Raw genomic sequence first — 23,286 nt, 5'->3', positions numbered from 1 at the left:
GTCTCTCTCTCTCCTGTCCTGATGAACTGTACACAATACGTGGACTGTGCAACAAGAGAGAACAGGGTACAGTACAGTTTTCATAAGACTTAATCCCTTTGAGCTCAACACGGACAATGATGGAATTCACAAGACTTTCTTTAATCCTGATATGAGTTATATTGACTGAAACTCTGTAAAACTGTTGTGTGAATATTTCACTGAAAGCCAGTTCAACAATCTGTCCCATGCGGGTGACACCGACGTTTTTCAACTTTTCACTTGAATATCCGCAGTTTGTCTAAAAACTATGATTATCTGAAAACTTATTTATCAACTCTGACACACTCCTTCTCAGTTTTAGCCTTCTCTGAAACATGGTTAAACAACAATATTTTCAGTTTTTATCCTTTGTCAAACTATAATTCCATTCATTCCTGCAGAAATAACAGAACTGAAGGAGGAGTTTCACTGTATGTGCCAGATGCTTATAATTTCATCACTAGAAAGCATTTGAGTGCTGAGTTTGACACGACGCTTGTGGAATCTGTTTTCATTGATATTACACTCGGTAGAAAAAGCATTATAGTTGGATGTATTTATAGACCACCGCTACTACATTTTTGGGAATATTAGTTGACGAAAGACTTAACTGGTCATAGCACATAGACCTTATTTGCAAAAGGTCCACGAAGATGATGGGCATATTAAGAAAAGTACGTCCTCTAATTCATCCTTCTGCTCATTTAACCCTATACTACAGCTTTTTGTTTCCTTATTTGAGCTACTGCAATATGGTCTGGGCAGCTTCATATTCCAACCATCTGAAGAAATGATGTATTATTCAGAAGAGGTTTTTAAGATTCATGTCACATTCAAACAGATATGCTCCATCAGCACCACTTTTCATAAATTATTCTATTTTACCAATTCACAAGTTAAAGGCCCCATGCTATGGAATGGGTTACCTCCCCCATTAAGATCCATATCTTCCCACTCTCTCTTTAAAAAGCAGCTTAAAAAACATCTTTTCCTTTCATGAATCATCTCGTCACTTCCTCCCCCCTATATTGCCTCACATCTTAGTCTGTGCCTTTTTCTCCATGATGACAATCCCTCGTTGATGTTTTTTTCAGTATGTATCCTGTCTCCTTATTTTTTGGATTCACAATGATTATGTTGTTTCCATTGTCTTCCACTTGATAATGATTATTCTGTACCTTGTCTCCTTCTTTCTTTTTTTCCTTTTTCTATTTAACATTGATTATTTTAGTACTTTGTCTCCTTACTTTTCAAAGTTTATTTGTTAGCCTTATAAATATGAATTGTTTATGACTATTGAAAGGGGTGGAACTCTTGTACAAGCCCATTGGGCTTCGTTCCCTCCTTGCACCATGTTTTGTTTATGTGTGCTAAATAAATAAGAGAAAAATAAGAAGTAAGAAAGAGAAGAGAAATGATTTAATGCTAAATAATTTTAGGAGGGTCAACAGAAGAGTCCTACCTTTGTCCTCCAGCCTGATGGGATGAGGTTTCCTGTCAGTGCTTGGAACCTCAGGCTTGGTAGCTGAAAAAAATTGAATATAGGCTCAGTCCAGTTTCTAAGTTTTAAGCCTGCCCACCATTTTTGAGTTTCTCCTTGGCTCTTAAACGTGTTTCTATAGGGTTGTGGTGAAATCTTCCCCTACAGAGGTGTTAAACTCAAGGCCCGGGGGCCAGATCTGGCCCGTCATACAGTTGTATGTGACCCTCTAGTATGAGGTCTACACATTCCCTCCCATATAAAAATGTAAACTTGATGATTGAAAATAAAATTTTTAAGTCATAAGAATTAGAAAGACTAAAATGTTTAAATAATTTGATAAAAAGTCGGGAATGTGGGAAAAGAAATTTGTATTTTCATTTCATATTTACAATTTTGCACCTCACAATCATGACTGAAAATTTTGGCTTTGACATTTTCAAATCATAAATTTGACTTTTCATCTCATACTTTGACCATTTAGATTCACGGTTTTATTCACATTTTCAAATATTGACATTTTTTATTTAAAATCCAAAAACGTTATCTCATATCTTGAACTTTAAAACCCATAATTTCTTATTTTTTTCTCATAACTTGCCATTTAAAATGAATGATTTAGAGTTTTATCTTATATTTTGACCTTTAAAATTCTTGATTTTGAAATTTATCTCATATTTTAACCTTTTCAACTCCTAAATTTGACTTTTAATCCCAAATACTGACCTTTTTTATTTAAAATCTAAAAATATTATCACATATCTTGAACTTTAAAACTAATAATTTATTTTTTCTCATAAATTGCCATTTAAAATGGATGATTTAGAGTTTTCCCTTATATTTTTACCTTTAATACTCTTGATTTTGAAATTTATCTCATATTTTCACCTTTTCAACTCCTAACTTTGACTTTAAATCCCAAATACTGATTTTTTTTTATTTAAACTCTAAAAATGTTAACACATATCTTGAACTTTAAAACCCATAATTTATCATTTTTTTCTTATAACTTGCCATTTCAAATGGATGATTTAGAGTTTTCCCTTATATTTTGACCTTTAAAACTCTTGATTTTGAAATTTATCTCATATTTTCACCTTTTCAACTCATTATCTTGTTTTATTTCTCATATTTTGACCTTTTCAACTCCTAACTTTGACTTTTAATCCCAAATACTGACCTTTTAGATTCAAAATTCCACATTTTAGCTTATCTTTGGCCTTTTAAACTCATGATTTTGAATATTATCTCATATTTTGACATTTTGTGCTCACAATTTTATCCAGCATTTTAACTGTTCATGATTCATGATTTTTTTTTTTTTCCTTTTTTTTTTGGCACTTTATGGGAAATTTTGACCTGTTAGGCTCTCAGGTTACACCCAAATTCACAATCTGGCCCCTGCTGTGATTGAGTCTGACATCCCTGCCCTACAACATGGGATGACCCTTCAAGCTCCTAAACATCATCAACAGCATTTCCTTAAACAGACAAGTCAACAATACTGGATGTGTCTATTGCAAAAATGTTTTTAACTACTTCTACAAAATCAGAAGTTACATAATGCACTGAAACAACACTGAAATATGATATTTCATTGTTGTAGAAATTTTACAGTCCTGTTGATAATGTTCAAGGTTCTGAGAGACTTCCCATCACACTCGATGTGGAGCGCGTGTCTGGAAAATTCTTGTCTGAAGGGCCATGTGGCGCTTCACCATACCCCTGTGGAAGTGCAAATTTATGTTTCCTTCAATTAACCCAAGTACCACCTCGTGACTTTATAAGAAAAACAAACATTCTTAGTCAGCTGACTTTTCATCATCGTTGGCCTAGTCTCCCAGCCACCTCACCCAAGAAACAACATAGAAATGTAAATGTTGGGTGTTGATTGTGAATCTTTTCACTTTCTGACTGTGACACCATGACTTTACAATATTTAACTTTTTCGCAATATTCTAACTTTCAGAGACACTGAATTTTGGGTTTTCATTATCTGTAAGCCATAATCATCAACATTTCAAGGAATAAAGGCTTGAAATATTTCACTCTGTGTGTAATGAGTCTATGTAATATATGGGTTTCACTTTCTGAAATGAGTGACAAAAAATATTGAACTTTTTCATGATATTCTAACTTTTTGAGATATACCTGTTAATCTCTGCATCTCCTCTGACAGTCTTAATAACTGACAACATAAAACATGGTCCATGCCATGGAAGAAGGAAAGCCCAGTGATGTTGCGAGCTTGGTGTTATGATGTCAAGGCATTGGTGGAGGAATCTGTGTATTTTACCATCTTTCCTTGTGACTGCTAACATCCAGTTAAACTACACCTGCTTCAGTCAATACACACAACAACAGAAGTCCCGACTGTGTCTGATCCACAGCTGAGGGAATGTTCGACGACCTACAGACTTAGCGGGAATAGCCTCAACATCAAGAGAGGATGCCGCAGAAAAAACTGGATCCCTAAAGAAGACAGACTGTGCACCCACTGCAGCCAACAGTTCTTTCCACTAACACTAAAATACTTTATTAGTATTAACACTGAACAAACACTACCATTCCTGCGTAAAAACTACGGGATCGCGGGCGCTCCCATTTGCATATCTATTTTCAACCGTGGGTAGAATTGTAACCAAATGAGATAGAGCAATAATTCTTTTTGCATTTAAAACAAGAGGAGTAACACTAACATATCACACATTCAATGTGTTCCAGAGTACTGTTTCCTTCTAGAAATATCCTTCCTTCTTTTGCAGAAATGCAGTATAAAGCGCAAGCATCAAAAACAATATAATATAATATAATCCGGGCTATAAATGTGTTGTTTTCTTGCAAGTCACACTTGTTATTGTTTCAAAATGGTCATCTGCAAACACATGTATGCTCAAAAGTTTCTGGCACACTTAAAGATTTGATTTCACAACTGTAAATAGATTATTTCTTCTAAAAAATGCTGTCTTTATTGCAAATTGTTCGTAAAGATGAATGTATTTCAAAAATAAAGTTATGAACGTACTCAAAATATTTTTATGTGGTTTGAAATAATCTTGTGCAACTTTTATACAATCCTAATTTTGAGGGATACAGCTATGACATCTCTGCATTTAGGAAAACGTGTAAAAACTCAAAAAACTCCTCATTTTTCTTGTGTTTTTTTGCACTTTTGAGCAATTTAATTTGTTACTATGGACATATCACATACATATCATTAAAATTTGGGTTCTAAGGGTTGTATTAATGTATAGCTAATTCAAATACTCCAAAAAAATGGCACTACTACATGTAAAAATGTAAAGATATGCTCTGGCAGACTTGTTCTAGGGTAGGTCATAAAGGGTTCATGTTAAAGGGTAATTCTTTTAATTTACCTGTGATAAGTGTAAACTGTTATGTCACTTATAATTTATTTGCCCACTGCTTTGGTAATGCAAACCCAGCTTGCTGAATTACATTGAGAATGAGGTTTCATGTATGTCAAGTATTACAGAGCCAACTGCATAATTATAATTTAGATTTTTCCTGGTCTGGCCAGGTGAGACCAAATTTTACTGATACAGATTTTCTTTTATTAAGGAACTTCTACTGCCAGCATAAAGACATTTTTGTCCTCTGGCTGTTGAGTTGTATTAAACACTGACAGTAAATTCCCCTTTTCCCCTGGTAAACAATACCAGGTTACAAGACTATCTCTCGTTTTAACTCGCCTCAACCAGAGCATTCTGTGGCACAACCCCTAATTTCTGTATTTGTTTAATTTTTATGCCAAAATTTATGCTTGAGCTGTTATTATGTCTTTATGGTGTAAAATAATCTGATTATCCATCACAAACTTGTTCTTGCTCATCACACCACTCCATTATGCCTGAATAATTCATTACCTCCTGCGTCATCCTTGCCGCCACAGAATAATTGCAAACAAATAGATTTTAAATGACATAATTTGTTGTCATGAAATGTGATAAAAAGTATTCTGTATTTACAGACCTGTTTAAGCACCTATGCAATTCTGGAGTACGCTTAGATGATAGAATTGGATATTAAGATACCTTTTGTTGAAGCACAACTGCAAGATATGTTAAGTATGCCCCACTTTCTGACTCCCACTACTGAGGTGTTAGAAATTAATGAGACTCTGTGTGTGGAGTGTTCCTTACCTATGTTTTTTGACGGTGGAGGGGGTTTCTTCGGTTTCTGACAGGAAGGAAAAAGGAAAGATAAAAAATGTCAGCAACATCAAAGTGGATGATATGTATCACCTTTTATTCATCAATTATCCTAAATATTAAGAGGCCAAACCAAAAAGGCATGAAAAAGGATATCAGTCTAAGTGTGGGCTAAACATAACCTGACACGCCAGATGGATTTGTTTCACACATCCATCTGGAAAACCACTCATACACAGCGTTTGGGAAAGGGTAGAGGCTTTGAAAAAAAAGCTCGGAGGGTGATTGGATGAACGTTCTGTCACATCTTTACGGGCCAATCAGAGCAACAAAACATGTGACGTAGCCGCTACCGAAGAGTAAACTCCATAAAGAACTGCATAACGCAAAGCATGGTGGCTGTAGACACGTAAGTACATGACTTTTGTTGTTTCTGAAAAGTAAACAACTCACTGCTGTCCTTTGTTCTCCTTTTAATGAAGAAATGTCGTCAAGTTCTGATAAACCTGGCGCTTTAGCACCACGCTAATCTCTTCCGCCATCATCACACCGGCCTCTTGTTGCTGCTTGCTTACGTCACGACTCCACCGCACCTGAAAATACTGCCCCTTGTCGCTGATTGGTCCTGTCACTTTCTAACCAGGCCCAAACGGTTCAGACGGGAGCTTTGCAAGATGGATTATTCTGTGAGAAACACAGAAATGGGTGCATCCATCTGCTTTGCAAGGTTAGGCTAAACAAGGGTAGCAAATAGATTTCAGCCTTGGGCCTCTCTCTTTCGTTGAGTAAAGTTAAATAAAATAAAATTCTAATGAGACAACAAAACAATCTTGTGACTAAGTTTAAGAGGATGCATCAAAATAACGGATTCAAGCTTTAATAGTACAGTAATATTTGTTATAAGACTGGAATGCAACAGCATCCTTTTTCACAAATTGACTGTTGATTCAAGTAAGGTGTCAGGTGTAAAGTAAGGTGATTTCTCTAACCTGGAGAAAGATTTCTCTTGGCAGGCAGTATTTATAGCAACTTTTTAAAATTATTGGCTCACACTTGTTTCACTGATAATTGTAAAAAGAAAATGTTTTAGCTTAAACCACCAGTTTTGGAGGAAGTAAACCAAATTTTTGGATTTTTTTTGCTTTTACTGTCTTGTCTCTAATCAAATAAAACATTCTTACACATGCTTACACTAATGGCCTGGACAATTTCCTGCCTTTTCTTTTTCAAATACAACCTTATCCACAAAAGGCCAGGGCGCTGGTAATGAGGATGGAAGTCTTATAAGGGGAGCTGACAGCTTACCTCTTCTGACTCCTGTTTAGGCGATGATTTCATTGACCCTCTTGATATGGAAGCCTACAATATGAAGATAGAAAGGTGGAATCAAATAAGCTATCTAAATGTGTAAAAACTGCCTTAATTCTTCATAGTTTCAACAAGGTGTGTTGGAAACACTGCTCAGAGATTCTGGTCAATATTGACATGGTAGCATCTAGGGATGTAATGATATGAAAATTTCATATAATGGTTATTGTGACCAAAATTATCACGGTTGTCATTATTATCACGGTATTGTTGAAACGTGCAAAAAGTACTTATACACACACTGAAATCATTTAGCCAAGTTTTTTTTAAATAAAATAAAATAACACACACAATGTACTTTGTTGGCAGAACATTAAAATATTAACATCAAACATACACATGTGCATTAAAGATGGCACCTTATGGCCATAAGAGGTAGCTGCACTTTGTGCAAATTGTAGATAAGATCCAAAAATACTTTTCTTTACATTCAGTGCTCAAGACTAGATCCAGTCTACAGATCTAAGAAAAACTGGTACAGAAAGAACACTTTCACTGTTTCATGTACCTTTGAGTACAATCTCTCTCTCTCTCTCGCTCGCTCTTTCTCTCTCACGCTCTTTCGCTCTCTCTCTCTCTCTCCCTCCTTCGCTCTCTCTTGCTCTCTCTCTCTCTCGCCATTTTTTCAAACTGCGCACACACACCAGCGTCTCAGAGAGCGCTGCTCCTTCTTCTTCTATGGTGTTTAACGGCAGCTAGTATCCATGAAGTCGCATTACTGCCACAGAGCGCTGCGGCTTCTCCAGGAATTGAGCAATATCACCGTAAGTTTTCAAAGTGCGGTAATCAAACACGGTTTTAACCGTAATTAAAAATTGAAACGGTGATACCGGTTATCGTTACATCCCTAGTAGCATCACAGTAAACTCATTGGCATGTTCAAGAAACCAGTCTGAGATGATGTGAGCTTTGTGACATGGTGCATGATCCTGCAGCAAACAGCCATCAGAAGTTGGAACACTGTGGTTATAAAGGGACGGACATGTTCAACAGCAATACTCAGGTAGGCTGTGGCGTTTAAACCGTGCCAAGTTGGTACCAAGGGGCCCAGAGTGAGCCAAGAAAACATCCCCATCAACATTTCACCACCAGTCTGCCCATTCCCCTCTGACCTCCGACAACAAGAAGGTATTTTCATCCACACAACTGGCGCTCACTGGATATTTTCCCTTTTCTGGCCATTCTCTGTAAACCAGCGTTGGAGTGCTTGAGTCAAGGACTTGGACCCATTTGGAGGACTCGTGACTCGAGTTGGACTCGAATGCTGATGAATCAGACTTGGACTCAGACTTGAGCTTTAACTGCATCAGGAATCGAGGATGAAGAGGAGTACTCAAACCTTTTTTCATAAAGACTTTCATTCTGTTATATTTGTTGTTTTTGTGTGAGAAACACCCTCATAACTGATCAGTGTTCACTCAGCGCCTGGTGTGGGCGTTCTTCCGCACTCGTGTTCACGTGAGTCTAACCTGCTGTCTGTTAAAACACTCAGAGGAGAGAGAGAAGAGGAGCGGGTGAGCCTCGGTGACAGAGAGAAGAGCTGATAGGTTGATAGGTAGTTTAAACCTGTGCCTCTTCTCTGTATTCCCACAGTAATCTTTACAAGAAATTAAACTAAAATGCAGCCAGCCTACCTTTGCACTGCTGAAATCTCCATCAGCTGCTGTTGCTGCTGTACAGTAATCCTCCTCAGTCTGGCACAGAGTGATAAAAAACTCTTAAACCTTGTAGTGAGTCCCGTTAGATAAAGATTTGATTCAAATGTTGAAATCCGAGTTAAAACCTTTCTATGATGTGTTCAAATGTCACACGCAAAAAATTGGAATTTTGGTTTTTAGTAAAAATTCTGAATAAATCAAGTCATTTAAAAGGAGAAATAGTTACTTAATTAGCAGTATAAGATGGATGTAAAGATGTCAATTTGAAACATGTCTAATTTTCCACCCTAAATATACAAATAATCCTGTTACTATAACTAATATTACTACTGAAGAATGTGATCATTAAGGAGTATTAATTAGAGATGCAATAGCAATAAAAATCAATGACCCTTATCCCAAAAGTCCATTATCCAATGTATGCTAGTATTTATATCAGTTTATTTCAGATTTCAGATTAGTAGGCTATTGAGAGTACAAAATGAGTGTTCATTTATTTTTAGTTTGGCTGATTATGTTTTTTTTTATAGAGAAAAACTGTTGTGACCAAAAGTGAAAACTAAAATGTCAGGACTTTTAATTGACTAAAACTAGAGTAAAACTATGAAGGGTTGTCAGGATTAAAACGTTACTGAAATATATTTTTATCTAAGGACAAAAACTAAATACAGCTGCCAAAATTAACCCGCTCTCTAAGTCTACTCAACCACGGGGTCATAGATGTCTGGTTTTGTTTGTGCTGTAAACAGCTACTCTAGTCCGTTAAAATAAAAAGTTGAATAAATTCATACATTAATAAACACATCAGCGTAACCCTCCTGGAAAGCTGGAATGGCCTTAAAAAAAGATTAATACCTTAATTTAACTTGGCTCTAGGTTTTAGGTACTGGGAACTTGTCTAAAAATCGAACATGGGTAATGAGGACTCGGACTTGACTCAGATTTTTCTTTGGTGACTCGGACTCAACTCAGACTTGAACACTAGGGATACGGGACTTGACTCAGACTTGAGGTTTGGTGACTGGACTAAATCACTGCTTTAAACCCTAGAGCTGGTTGTGTGTGAAAATCCCAGTAGATCAGCAGTTTCTGAAATACTTAGACCAGACCCGTCTGGCACCAACAACCACACCACATTCAAAGTCACTTAAATCCCCTTTCTTCCCCATTCTGATGCAGGTTTGAACTTCAACAAGTCTTCTTGACCATGTCTACATGCCTAAATGCATTGAGTTGCTTCCATGTGGTTGGGTGATTAGCAAAAGTGCAATGAAAACACTTTTCCACATTTAAAGGTCACAGGGCGTAACCTACGGTGTCACATGACCAGTTCACTCCAAGACACCATGGTGTGGTACATGTGGACAAAAGAGGAGACGAGACTTTTCTTAACATCATACTTATACACTTATACATGACTTTTGCCATACATCCAGTCTTTTGTTCAAAATTATCAATGCAGCTGCTGTAGATGTAACTATAACCGTACCAACACGCAGCAGGTTTTGAACATCCAGCCATCCAGATTTTATGAGAACTGCGGGGCTCATGCCCAATACTCCATTCAGAGGATCACATGCAAACACAATGTACTTAATCGAAATTCAAGAAATATCGCTTTTATTTTGTGAAAAACTGTAATGGAAACGCAGCTATAGTTAGAGCTTGTCAAATCTATTTGCCAGGATCTGAACATCAGAAATGCATTTCCTTATTGTCCATATGTTTCTCAGAGACCAAATGCATGGAAAATCCCCATCCTGTGCCTCAGCTGATTCAGAAGCTATTTTCCATCTTCTCTAAAGTCTTCTAGGGGTGTAACGGTATTTGTATTCGTCCCATACCGTCACGGTACGGCTGTCACGGTTTGGTGCACGCAGTAATACGACGAATACATCAGAGTGAGTATTAAAAAAAAAGTCGAGTTCTCACTTCAAACCAGGTGATGGCAATGAGGCTAAAAGCTGCCAACAACCGTCATTACAGAAGAAGGAGCCGTTACAAAAACAAACGAAGAAGAGTGACGGCGCATGTGGAATTAAAAGAGCCGCCTGCTTAATTTAAATTACCCGTATAGCAATGATGCTCTGGCTCTGTGAATCATATTAACTTTACCTTCAGCCTCGGAGGAGTAAGAGAGGGACTCTGCAGTCATAGGTAAAGCTATCTTCAGATTTCACATGGCTTTAACCTTTTTATCCTCCAAGATGAGCAGTGAAAAGTTTTTCCAAACTTTGTAGTAGGTCCCATTGGTTAAAAAAGTAGTCCAGTGCTGAAGTTCGTGTTGAAATCGGCAAAAAAAAAAGATGCTAATTTCCATACTTCACAAGCTAACTTGCGGTTGTGTGATGATGCGCTCAAGTAGCTGGAAAATTTTAGTGTTTAAAGAATGGGTATAAATATGTCACTACATCAATAAAAATAGCGTAGTTTTCAAAAATGTATTTATTTATTAATATTTTTAATCATTGAAGAACTTTTGGAGGAAGGGCGCTGCATTATTTATGATTTAAATGTAATTTATTCAGCCTATTTATGTATTTTAATATAATTTAATTAAAGAATTAAAATTAAATACTGAAAACATACCGAACTGTGACTTCAAAACCAAGGTACGTATCAAACCGAAATTTTTCTGTACATTACACCCCTAAATGTCTTCTCATATTTTTTGCAAAAACTCTAACCAGTTTCAGTTTCTTTGACTTCCTGTGCACACACAAGCATGGAATTTGGTGTCAAGAGCTGGACTAGTGATTAGGCAGAGTGCAGGGTCACTAGGACACACCAATACAATGTAGTGCTTACTATGGCATGGGTTACTATGGCACATCTAGGTCATAGATTCAACACTCAAGACTAAACCAGGCTTTAGTGTGTGAAAGCGCTGAAGTATTCAGATGACTAGAACTAGAACCAGTTCATCATTTAAACAAGGCCAACAAATTTTTATAAAATGCAAAAAATAAGAAACTGAAGCCAGAGGACACGTTTGGTTTTAACAATAAGTAATCTAACACGTGTCTCTGGTTCCTGCACATTTTTCCCCTCACCTCTTTCTCTGCCTCAGACAGCATGACAACAAAGTTGTCAGGGAAGACACCTTCTCTGCCGCCGACCTCACCCCTCCACCATCCTGGCTCGCCTGTGTCCTGTTAAACAGTGTTTACAAAAAAAGAGTAAAATTTGTGACTTCTGCTTTATTTTCTTTAATATAACTCACCCATAAAACTTAACCTTAAGTAGATTCATATGAATAATAACTCTGTAGAGGGAGGAAGTGAGATGTGAATAAAGCTGTGTTCTATTAAAAAAAGAGTCTAAGGGCACACTCACACTAGGCCATCCATACCATGCCTGGGCCCATTTCAGCCTAAAGTCTGGTACATTTGACCAGTGTGAGTGCAATCATTCCGTGCTTTGGTGCGGCACACTTCGCGGCCATGGCATGGAAGGACCAGGTGGGCCTAGGCACAGCACGGATGCAAATGAAGGAGCACAAGCGATGGAATGTGATGTAACATAAAGTAACAACAAGAGGACCTGCTTGAGAGTGCAGAGAGCACACCAGGCAGCAGCTGCATGCTAGAGACAGCAGGACATTTTTTTATAGAAAGATAGAGAGATCTATATATTTAGTCTCATTGTATTTCAACAACTTACAAAGATTTTATCAGTGCTGGAGAATTTAACTTCACACAGCTCCACTACGACCTTGTTCTAATGGATCCCAGTCCAGTCTACACTTCTGACCAGTTTCTAGCAAAGTCAGGCTTTAACCACTGTGAGAGGATTTTTGGTTTGTGAAATAAAACTTCTTCCCCTGAATGAGCCACAAACAGCAGCTCACAGGACAACAAACACCTTTCATCCTCCGTGTGTAAAGGAGAGTGCCAAATGCGCAGACAAGTGTATGCCGGGGTTAATCTCACGGCTGATTTAACCTCTCCTATTTTAAAATCATAATACCATACTATCATCCACTGAATTAACTAACCTTCATTTCTATTCTAAGTAATCAAAAAGTGAAACTGTGATCTTGATTGCTGACGTTTGAATGGAGCATCATTTATTAATCATGTGGACTTTTCACTTTCAGCTTAAAAAAATCTTTTAACTGAACATTTAATCTGCTCTGGACACAGGCTGTCCTGTGACAGAAGAGCTTGTTTGGTGCAGCACTGATAGGCATCCAAATATACACAGAGAGGTTGCACAGTTCATAGCGCATAAAGGAATGCCAGGGGGATTCAGATAGTGCACAGGCACGCAAAGGAACTTTGCCCCTACTGACTGTAGGGGCTCATACGAATTACAAAGTCCAGGTTTCATTCAGCAGAAGTGCTTGAAACTCTGATCAGGCTTCAGATTATATGCTGTACAGAGCGATAACTCTCCGCTATGCTTCCTCTCTCTCTCTCCTCACTGGGCTCTGTACAGTTAATGTAGCTACTGATCCCTGGTCAGGTGAAATTGCTCCGGTGTCAGATCAGATATTGTGCAAATCTGTAGCTATTTTACAGCCTAAAAACAATACATATGTATACTGAGTCATCAACACGAATAAATTCATCAACAGTGGATGCTTCATGTGATGATGTTGGCGCATGACATATTTGTGCTCAGGCCTGAATGCACTGAGCAGTGTGAGTGTGGGCCAAAGGGAGGACAGGGGAGGGGGTCAAATGGCATTTAGCACGGTAAGAATACGGCACGGTACAGATGGCCTAGTGTGAGTGCACCCTAAAAACCCCTATAGAGAGGGATGACACAAACACTTCTTATTAGAGGTACTGCCCAGGAGTGTCCACTAGATGGGGCTAGCTTTCTAAAATAGTCTTGGCGACATAAGATTGTGTCAACAACCGTCTTTCTGTTGGAACAACAAGCCCTGAATCCGTTTTTCAACTGCAGCACTGAGTCAGACGCAGCTGAGCTGAGCAAGCAGTGAATGCACGTGTTTACTCCAAAATAGCAGTGTCTCTGTAGGAGGGATTCAAACAATCATCCTCGCCATCACCTCATCACATCCTTTAACCATCATACAGTAACTTTGTGCAAAAAACATTCAAACACTTTGTAAGGTGTAAAAGCTAAGATAAAAAGAAGGCAGTTATTGAAATTTTATTGAGGACAAAAAAAGAAAGAGTGCAAGACCTGTGCAGTGCGGACCAGACAGTTCAAAGAGTGTGGTTTTAAAAACGGATACGTTTTATCACATTAAATAGTAGGGGTGAGTATTGGCAAGAACCTCACGATACGATGCATCATGCATCAGAAAAATATAGCAATGATGTATATGTAATGCAAGTCGTATTTTACTAACAACTCAGCTAAAATATGAGTTTTTACTTTTTACAAAAAAATCGATATTAAGAGTTGAAGTATCGATATTGTACTGGATATCAAAGCATTGCGATATATTGCCGTATCGATAATTTTTCACAGCTCTATTAAATAGTAGGGAAAAAACAGTAATACAGTTAAAGCAATTCAGAGAACAAACGAGTAACACCTGAAAGTGCAGTGTTTAACCAAAGTAGTGTTCTGAAGACAACGTGTTAAGACTAATGGCTGAGCTATAAGATAAAAATTTAAACTGATTTTAGAGTTTAGGCAAAAAGGAAAATTACATACTCCAGCACACAGGCATCAAACCCAGGGCCTGCAGGCCAAAGCCTGGGAATATTTAAAAAAATATTAATTCCCAGTATTTACTAAATTAAAACAGTATTTCTAACATAACATTTCACCTATATTTAATCAACCATCTATAATTACAGCAAAGGGAGTGCTTAATATGATGCAATTACTAAGTTAAATCTGGCGCACTTCAGTCTTTTCAGCATAGTAACGTGAAAAAAGACACAGCACATACATTACACTTTTGCTTCATCAGCTCAGCAAACGCACTTGTCCTTAAGAAAGGCTGATACAGACTGCAAGCTTTTTCAAGGAGGCATTACATAGTATTTCTTTTGTCTTTTTTATTTTTACAAGCTTTTGTCAGACAGGTGCACTCTGCTCTGTGGTCCTAATGGAGCACAGTCCGTTCCACATTTCTGACCAGTTTCATGTATAGTTGGGTCTTGATGAATGTGAATTTTTGCCTTGTAAAACCAGCTTCTTCCACTGAGTGGCCAGTGCTGCGCTCTAGATAACAAACACTCTCAAGTGAGTGATGAAAAGTCTGCCACATATGCTGACATTATGTTTGCAGGGGTTAATCTCCTGGCTGGTTTAATCCCTTATCATTATAAAACTGTGATGCCAACCTAATAGCAACTGAATTTATTTATATATGATTTATTTTTATGTCAACCAAAAGTAAAATAGTGGTCATGACTGCAAACGGCATCAACACAGTTTATATATCCTGGAGCATATTTACCTCCAGCTCTCATCAAATGGTATAAAGTTGCTCCTGTCATGGTTTAAAATTAAAGACTTAATCCTAGTCTGGACACAGGTTTTCCTATGACATGAGAGGTCAGGTGAAAAATTGTGTCTTTCAGGGCTCTTATTACACTTTTTTAAAATGCATTTTATGGCAAAATGAGAGAGATGTGCAAGATGAAACGCTAGTCTGAGTTTATGGCTGACTTAACTTCATTAATTTATATTGCTAGTAGATTAACCAAACCCAGCATGCAGTGATAGGTTCATCAGGGCAACTATGCATAGGCTATGATTTGCATATGAGTGAGAACTCAGTATTCAGTTCTTAGAACTATTGTGAATGTATAGTGTTTACACATATACTGAGTAGGGCTGGGCAGTTGATCACAAATTAGATTAAATTGCAATATGGTCTGCTGCAATTTTCAAATCACAAAAGTTGCAATATTTCTTTAACTTGAAATTTGTCAAAATACCAGTTCAATTTTTTTGCAGCGGCAGAGATTTAATGTAGATTATACAAACAAAAATTGACAAAAGTGTCAAATGTTTTTATAATGGTTTCCAAAAAAAAGGTTTTCTTAATCAAAATGAGTGGCATAAAATAATAATGCCCTTAAACAAAGCAAATTATGGAGGACTGAGGGTGCCAAAATGAAATATATAATTCATTAATTAATTAAATGTGCCATGAATTAATTAAATGTGCCATGAATTAATTAAATGTGCCATGAATTAATTAAATGTGTAATTTATGAATTAATTAAATGTGTAATTTATGAATTAATTAAATGTTTCATGAATTAATTAAATGTGTAATTTATGAATAATTAATTGTGTAATTTATGAATTAATTAAATGTGTCATGACTTAATTAAATGTGAAATTCACATTTAATTAGCCTGCATTCACACTGTCCAACATATCCAGGCCTGACCACAGATACGTCACACGTCATCAAAGAATATATTACCTAATATTACATAACAGCCTAATAATACACTAAATATTGTTGATTTTTATGATAGATGATCTGGCATCAGGGTTATTTTACCTGACCTAAGATCTGTACGCTACGTTAACAGAGCCCAGTAAGGACACAGAGAGGGGTTCATGTCATTTTTTATTCCATAAAATCATTAAAAAACTTAAAAGAAACATCAATAACTTTGACACTGGGGTGATTTGAACCCTGGTCTCCCGAGTGACGGAGATCTATCCTATCACTGAGCTAGTGGATCAGTTGATGACAGAGGCGTAGTTTACGTACAAAGCAAAGACGAAACCTGAAGTGCCTGGAAAACTCGACAAAACACGTATTTGTACGAAACAATACAACATCTACTTCTGCGCTGACAAATAAACCTGTTAATCAACACTTGGCGAACACTCTTCGGTCAATATCTTGGTCAGACGGAGCGGAAATAACTCCCAAGAACTTCAATAAATCCCTCTGCTTTGCTAGCCACATGCTCAGGGTCCGAAATTCCAGCGTCAACGTGTTCTGACAGGACTAAAATATCTGTTATTAACTCATGGGAGAGCTCATGCAGAGCCTCAGTGATAGCGGCCATGTTTGTGTTTTAGTTTGTTTGGTGGGAAACGCCCTCGTCTGGCAGCCCTGCAGACCAAACCAATGGTTTGTGACTGTTCAGCGCTAGTCCCGCCCACTGAGTTTGATGGGAGAGGATAACAGATAAAATAAATTCATGATGCACTGCTGGAGCTGGAACAATGAATTAATTAAATGGGTCATGAATTAATTAAATGTGTAATTCACATTTAATTAATTCATAAATTACACATTTAATTAATTCATGACATATTTAATTAATTCATAAATTACACATTTAATTAATTCATAAATTACACATTTAATTAATTCATGAACATTTAATTAATTCATAAATTACACATTTAATTCATTCATAAATTACACATTTAATTCATTCATAAATTACACATTTAATTCATTCATGAAACATTTAATTAATTCATAAATTACACATTTAATTTATTCATGAAACATTTAATAAATTCATAAATTACAAATTTAATTAATTCATAAATTACACATTTAATTCATTCATGACACATTTAATTAATTAATTGCACATTTAATTAATTCATGGCTCATTTAATTAATTAATTGCACATTTAATTAATTAACTGCACATTTAATTAATTCATGTCAAATTTAATTAATTAATGAATTCATAGTTATTCATTCATATTTCATTTTGGCACTCTCAGTCCTCCATAGCAAATGACATCACATTTGCAATATAAGCAAAAATAGTTCGCTCATTCTACCTAAAACTGATGAAGCCTAGCGCTACTTCATGAAAGTCAGACCCCAGCTGCATTAGCTGGTAGCCAGCCTCACCTCCCCCACCCCAGCTGCCTCCTTTATAGCTTAAAACTTGTTGCTTCCCCATATTCAGATTCATGCTACTATGGATTAATTGCTTTGGAAATAATTTCGTTGTTTTCAATACACATGGTCTTATTTATGGAATTATTTATTGCTTGACTTTTTCGAAAATTACACGAGATTTACCCAAGAATAATCGCATATTAAATGGCAATATTTGTGGAAAAAAATCATAACTTGATTGTTTTTGCAAAATGTTCAGCCCCATTACTGAGGACGGTCAACTTTGCATACGAATGACCAAAAAGGATGTTGCATGATAAACAAAGGATATAAATGACCCTAAGATGTTCAACTCATCAGTGACTCAGTGGAAACTCGCCCTGTTTTCAGAATTATTGTAGTGTTACAAAATGAGCAAAATTATGATTTTCTATTCTTACTGCACAAGTTTGATGGGTAAAGCAGTGCAACTTACCTTGCTTAGGATGTGGATGACTTCACCTTCCTTTAGGCTCAACTCATCCTCATTAGTAGCATTATAAGAGTAAGTGACTTTACAGTACTCTTTAGCTGAAGAAACAGAAATAATGCAGTTTACAGGCAGAGCAACATACCAGAATATAAAAGATGAGCATGTTTACAGCCATGTATTATTGTTGAAAGCACACAGAAAAGAATAAATGAAAACCGCTACAACTTTTAAAATTTAGCCTAAGGTCAAACCTTTAGTTTTGGTATGGATATTCAATAGATAATCAGCTGACAAACACAGTGAGACTTCACACAAAATTCATCTTCCTAGAAAACTGGCAATGCTTTAACGGTTATACTGTGAAGAAAACCCATACTCAAATAAAAGTTGTTTTCCTCTGAATTCATGCAGAAAGCTCAGACACTGTAATCGGTACACACATAGTCCTTCAGTGGTTCATGATGCAAAACTTAAACAAATAAAACTGACAAACTTGTGATTGATTCACAGACCCCTTTAACCAGCAAATGAGATAGTGAATATAGGATTTAATGGAAACAGCCTAAGTATAAAGATTAACAAATATGTAAATGATAATCCTAAGAAGCCAAATTGGACAGAAAAAAACATAAAGCCACTTTCCAAACCGAATAACTTATTAAGGTTACAATACACATCAGGACAGACATCAACTAACTTTAAAGTTTTGTATTAACAACACTACATTCTTTAGGAAGGGCTCTGGTTCCAACGGTCCTGCCTAGGGACATTAGCTGCTTAGTATATATTTAGTCTTAGACAATCCTTACGGCATTACACTGGAATGTCTGTTCTAGCATAATGTCGAATAGGAAAACTGGTTTCAACAGAACATTTATTAACCACGGTCATTTGAAGAATAGGCAACATCCCTTTCACTCAAAGTGCGCTGCTTTCACTACATGCTATTAAGAGTATGGCTGAATACCAACATTGGATGCTATCAACAGTATCGTAGACTCTATCACAGTGCTTTAAGATTTATAACCAACTCTGGTACTATGCTCACCATTGTAAGCTGTATGAACTAGTAGGTTGACCATCATTAACATTATGCAGACTACTTTGATTAGTCTAGAACCTCGGTTCCCAACCTGGGGTCCGGGACCCCCCAGGGGGGGTGCCAAAGATCTGGGGGGGGGGGCTTTGTCTGCTTTGAGGCTGCCAAAAATAGATGTGCAAATATTGACTAAAACCATGATTAAACAGTTTAGTTTATGCAAAGGTCTTTAGAAATTCAAATCTCTGTTGATTTTTGGCATCAGTGTGTCACTTTTTCTGCTCGCTTGTGTCCGGGGGGGCTCCGCTTTTCTTAGGTGCATGTAGGGGGGCTTCAAGGAAAAATGGTTGGGAAACACTGGTCTAGAACATGATCTAATGTGGTGTTCTACCTTAACATATGGTTCAAAAATAACTATGTATTATCTTATTTGTTTTGTTGGGAAACAGTAAATTGACCAAACTTGCCACTAGGCACACCTCAGTATAACTTAGCTTTTGGGCTTAGAGCCTTGTCCATGATTTCAGAGGAAATGGCCTCCACTGTTAATAGAATGATTTTCATAGTTTCAAAGGCTTTTACCTCTGGATTTGTTGTCCCCGTCTGCTTTCTGCGAGTCTGTCAGGCTGGGATGTGCAGGTTTTGCAGCAGATGGTAATGATGGGATTGGCTAAATTGAAGCAAACCATACAGATGGAAATGATTTTTTGTAAACATGAGTGGATATGTGGCTTTATGTAGAGAATTGTCTGTCAATGACAGTTCTGAACTGAATGAAGACAACAGTGTGATCATGAGTCCTTGCCTTTCAGTATAAATGCTTATGAATGGTGCTGTTAATCATTGGGATAGCAGGTGGGGCTTGTAGAGATCATGGAGAACTAAATGAATGCTGAAAGAAAACCAACCGTAAAAGAAGCCTTGTACCCTGCCTTATAAAGGATGTGTCATGTTACAACTTGACCGTGGGTAAAGGTAAATAAGACACTGGAGGAGAAAAAGGCTACGTGGAAACAAAGACCAAAATAAAAAGGCACACATCCAGGTTTTTGTACCATTTGAAATTTGTGCCTAGTTTTAGATGCAGCCTGCAAAAAATAACAGACAGGTGTTGTGAGAAACTGAGAAATGATCATCAGAAAGAAGTGTGAGTATTCAGAATTGAACAGGTTTTGCTCTATGTCTGATACTCTACTACAGAGGGTAGAGCAGAAAGTGGAATATGAAGGCTCGTCCAAATGGAAATACCCTTAGTTGTGAATAGGAGAGTGTGAGGGCATGCATCATGTGGTAGTATGTGAGAAGTGAAGGAGAGCGGAAGAAGCTGTGTTAGTGGTGAAAGAGAGTGTGAGGGCTGCTGTAAAGAGGAGAGAGAAAGGAAAAGGGGAGAACAGAGTTAAATGTTTTACTACTTAAGCAGGAAACTTCTGTTAAATATAGAAACATCTGTAAAACAGTGGATTATTATTTTGGATCTAAAAGAGTAACGTCTTCCTTGTGTAAAGGTTATTATTAACATGACAAACAAATAGAAATTTTAAAAACTTGGGATTTCTTTAAAATTCATACAAATTGTTCAATGACCAAACAGAATGAGCTCCATAATGCAAGCCTGATACATTTGCCTGAATTTTCAGTCTTATGCATGTACATAATAGTGATTCTTTTCAGTTGGAGGTGTACAAGAGAGACAAATATAAATTCTGTCCAGCTGAATTGCAAAACAACTTTGATAAAAATGGCATAAAAGCATTAAACCAAAGTGTGCAGTGGATATTACCAGGACTAAGAGGAATGCTGCAATTAGTGCTACAAAGCTACAAAGTCTGTGATTGTAAACGAGCCCAGCCACAGTACATCTGATATACATGAGCTGCTAATAGTTTCATTCCACAATAATAAGGCTTTGCTTGAGGAAATATCAAGCAGCATTTATTTTTATTTAATTTTACTTAACCAGGAATACCTCACTAAGATCAACAATCTCATTTACAAGAGTGTCCTGGAAGCATGATTTTGATAAATTATTCTTTTGCGTTTTTCATTGTGTGAGTGAGAAAATGACAGGTTATGTTCAACAAAAAGTAGTTTCTACCAGGGATGCACTGATCTGATTCTGGTAATGTATAGTTGTTGATCCTGACTCAAATAACTGCATACAAATGACTGATGTATCAGTAACTGGGTTTCCATTACACTTGGAAATGCGCAAAATCAAAATAGCGCAATAAAAAACTGGTAATGGAAACATCTGAATTTTGAAAAAAAAACTAAAAAATCGCTAAAAAGTTTTTACACTTTCATGAGGAGGTTTTTCAAGCGTTTCGATATAGAAATATATAGCAAAAGTGTAATGGAAACACTTTTTCCACATTTACAAGTCACGGGACATGACGTACGGTGTCACATGACCAGTCACTCCGAGACAACATGGCACGGTACGTGTGGGCAGAAGAAGAGACAAGACTTTTCTTAACATCATACTTCTACCCTTACACATGGCTTTTGCCATACATACGGACTTTACCACTGAACTATCATCCGTTGCCTTCGTCTTTTGTTCAACATTATCAAGGCAACCGCCGTAGATGTAACCAAAACCGTACCAACACGCAACAGGTTTTGAGCGTCAAGCTTCCCTGCAGCGGATTCACCTGAGATGGGATTTTACAAGAATTGCAAGGCCTATTCCCAAAACTCCCTTCAATGGAAATGCATTCGAAGCGCAATTGACCTATGGCTAAGTCCCGCCCTCAAACACGATGAGCCAATCACAGTGCGTATACCAATCCAATACACTCGGACATCGGCTGCCTGGAAGTCCATTGAAATGAATGGGAGAAAGTCCGTTTTCGTCTGGTTTTATGAGGTTTTTTTTAGATTTTAAGTTTAAAAATGGTCAAACGGTGTTCATGGGGTACATGCGACTCCAACACAAGGTATCCTGAGAGTCTTGGCGACGGAGTGTATTTTTTACCCTTTCCTAAGCCTAAGCTACATCTAAACCGAGAAAAGTGTCTGCTTTGGATTAAAGTTTTGCAGCAGACCACAACATCAACCTAATGTGGATAACATCAACAACATCTGTTCTAAGGTAAGCCAACATCGTATTTGAGGCAGCATATTGTCACTTTGCTGGAAAGAAACATAAAGTTATCTTTAACATCTCTAACGTTAGCTAAAGTTAGCTTAACGTAAGCTCCTAGCTGCGTTGTTTGTTGTGTCACGTTGTTTGTTGGGAGTTCATTGGCATTTTTTGTTCTAGTTTTTGTTCTTTGGTGATCATACATCATTGTTAGCTGTTGTCCAAAGGGCTGTAGTTAAACTAACATTAACCTCCGGAGCTTAGCTTCATTCACTTATCTGTAATAGCCTAGATAACAAAGTTTGGCAAACGTTTTGCTGAATGACTCAATGTAAATATACTATAGCACCAAAATAACGGAGAGACACTCTTGGTAAAGATGGTATAAAGGCCGTTATATTTTTCTCATATTCTGAGCCAAAAACGTTACCTTCAGTGGCACTTTGACGCTGATCCTTTATCTTGTGGTCTGAGATTGTGATGGCAATGAGATGCAGTTTATCACGTTTGCACTCGAACCTGTAAGTTTGGGCTTGTAACTGAAGCTTTTTATCGACCTTCTCAACAATAAAATGATTAATAGATCCTTCCAGTGCGTAGTTTAGACCCTTTTGGTGACTTCTAGATTATATGTGATCTTTCTGTCTCCAAAAATCATCAGTGGCCTCCAGTGAAATGTCTCCTACTGTGACAACTGCAATAGCGTCTGTCAGTGAATGTTCATTGTTTGTCCGATTGAGTGGAAGGGGCGTGGCTTAGCCATAGGTCAATTGTACTATATCTAAATTTAAGAAAAATGCTTTTATTTTGCAAAAAACTGTAATGGAAACCCAGCTAGAGACAACAGGCTGATCCTTGAGGCTAATATATACAGGTTACTTCTCTGCTGTTCTGTGTTTACAGAAAGCTCATTTGTGCAACATCACAGGGCCTCATTCACATATCATCTTAAAGTTTCTAAGAGAAACCTCCCTCAGATTCATACCTTGTTCTTAAACTGCTCATATGTTCCTGTCTGAAGGCTGATATGCCCTTAAGCTAGAAGCTCATGCATATGTTCACTAATGGACAGAGAGAAACTTCCCTTTATGTCATATAAGGGCATGATAGAGCAGACGGGACTAAGAAAACTTCAGTAATTTAAAATTCAAAACAACTTGTAAAACAATCATGCACTAGTCTCCAAGTATAGGAAATATTTGGGCATAATTACAT

At 37.1% G+C, this 23,286-nt stretch overlaps 1 protein-coding gene across 1 annotated transcript in view; it reads right to left on the bottom strand.

The window, feature by feature from the left end:
- The window catches only part of LOC121521752 (CD2-associated protein), a 52,528-nt gene extending 32,258 nt beyond the window's left edge, over nt 1–20,270 (bottom strand). The window contains exons 1-7 of the mRNA XM_041805912.1: nt 20,235–20,270; nt 19,569–19,656; nt 17,951–18,045; nt 11,753–11,851; nt 6,979–7,032; nt 5,665–5,701; nt 1,484–1,546 (exon numbers count right to left, since the gene is read on the bottom strand). Coding sequence (XP_041661846.1) covers nt 1,484–1,546; nt 5,665–5,701; nt 6,979–7,032; nt 11,753–11,851; nt 17,951–18,045; nt 19,569–19,656; nt 20,235–20,270 — 472 coding nt within the window. The remainder of the gene's footprint in view (nt 1–1,483; nt 1,547–5,664; nt 5,702–6,978; nt 7,033–11,752; nt 11,852–17,950; nt 18,046–19,568; nt 19,657–20,234) is intronic.
- Nucleotides 20,271–23,286: the final 3,016 nt, after the last annotated feature.

This window comes from Cheilinus undulatus, linkage group 14 (genome assembly GCF_018320785.1).
Source record: "Cheilinus undulatus linkage group 14, ASM1832078v1, whole genome shotgun sequence".
Taxonomy (NCBI): domain Eukaryota; kingdom Metazoa; phylum Chordata; class Actinopteri; order Labriformes; family Labridae; genus Cheilinus; species Cheilinus undulatus.
Note: the sequence above shows the minus strand (reverse complement) of the source record. Positions and strands in the feature narration are given on the sequence as shown.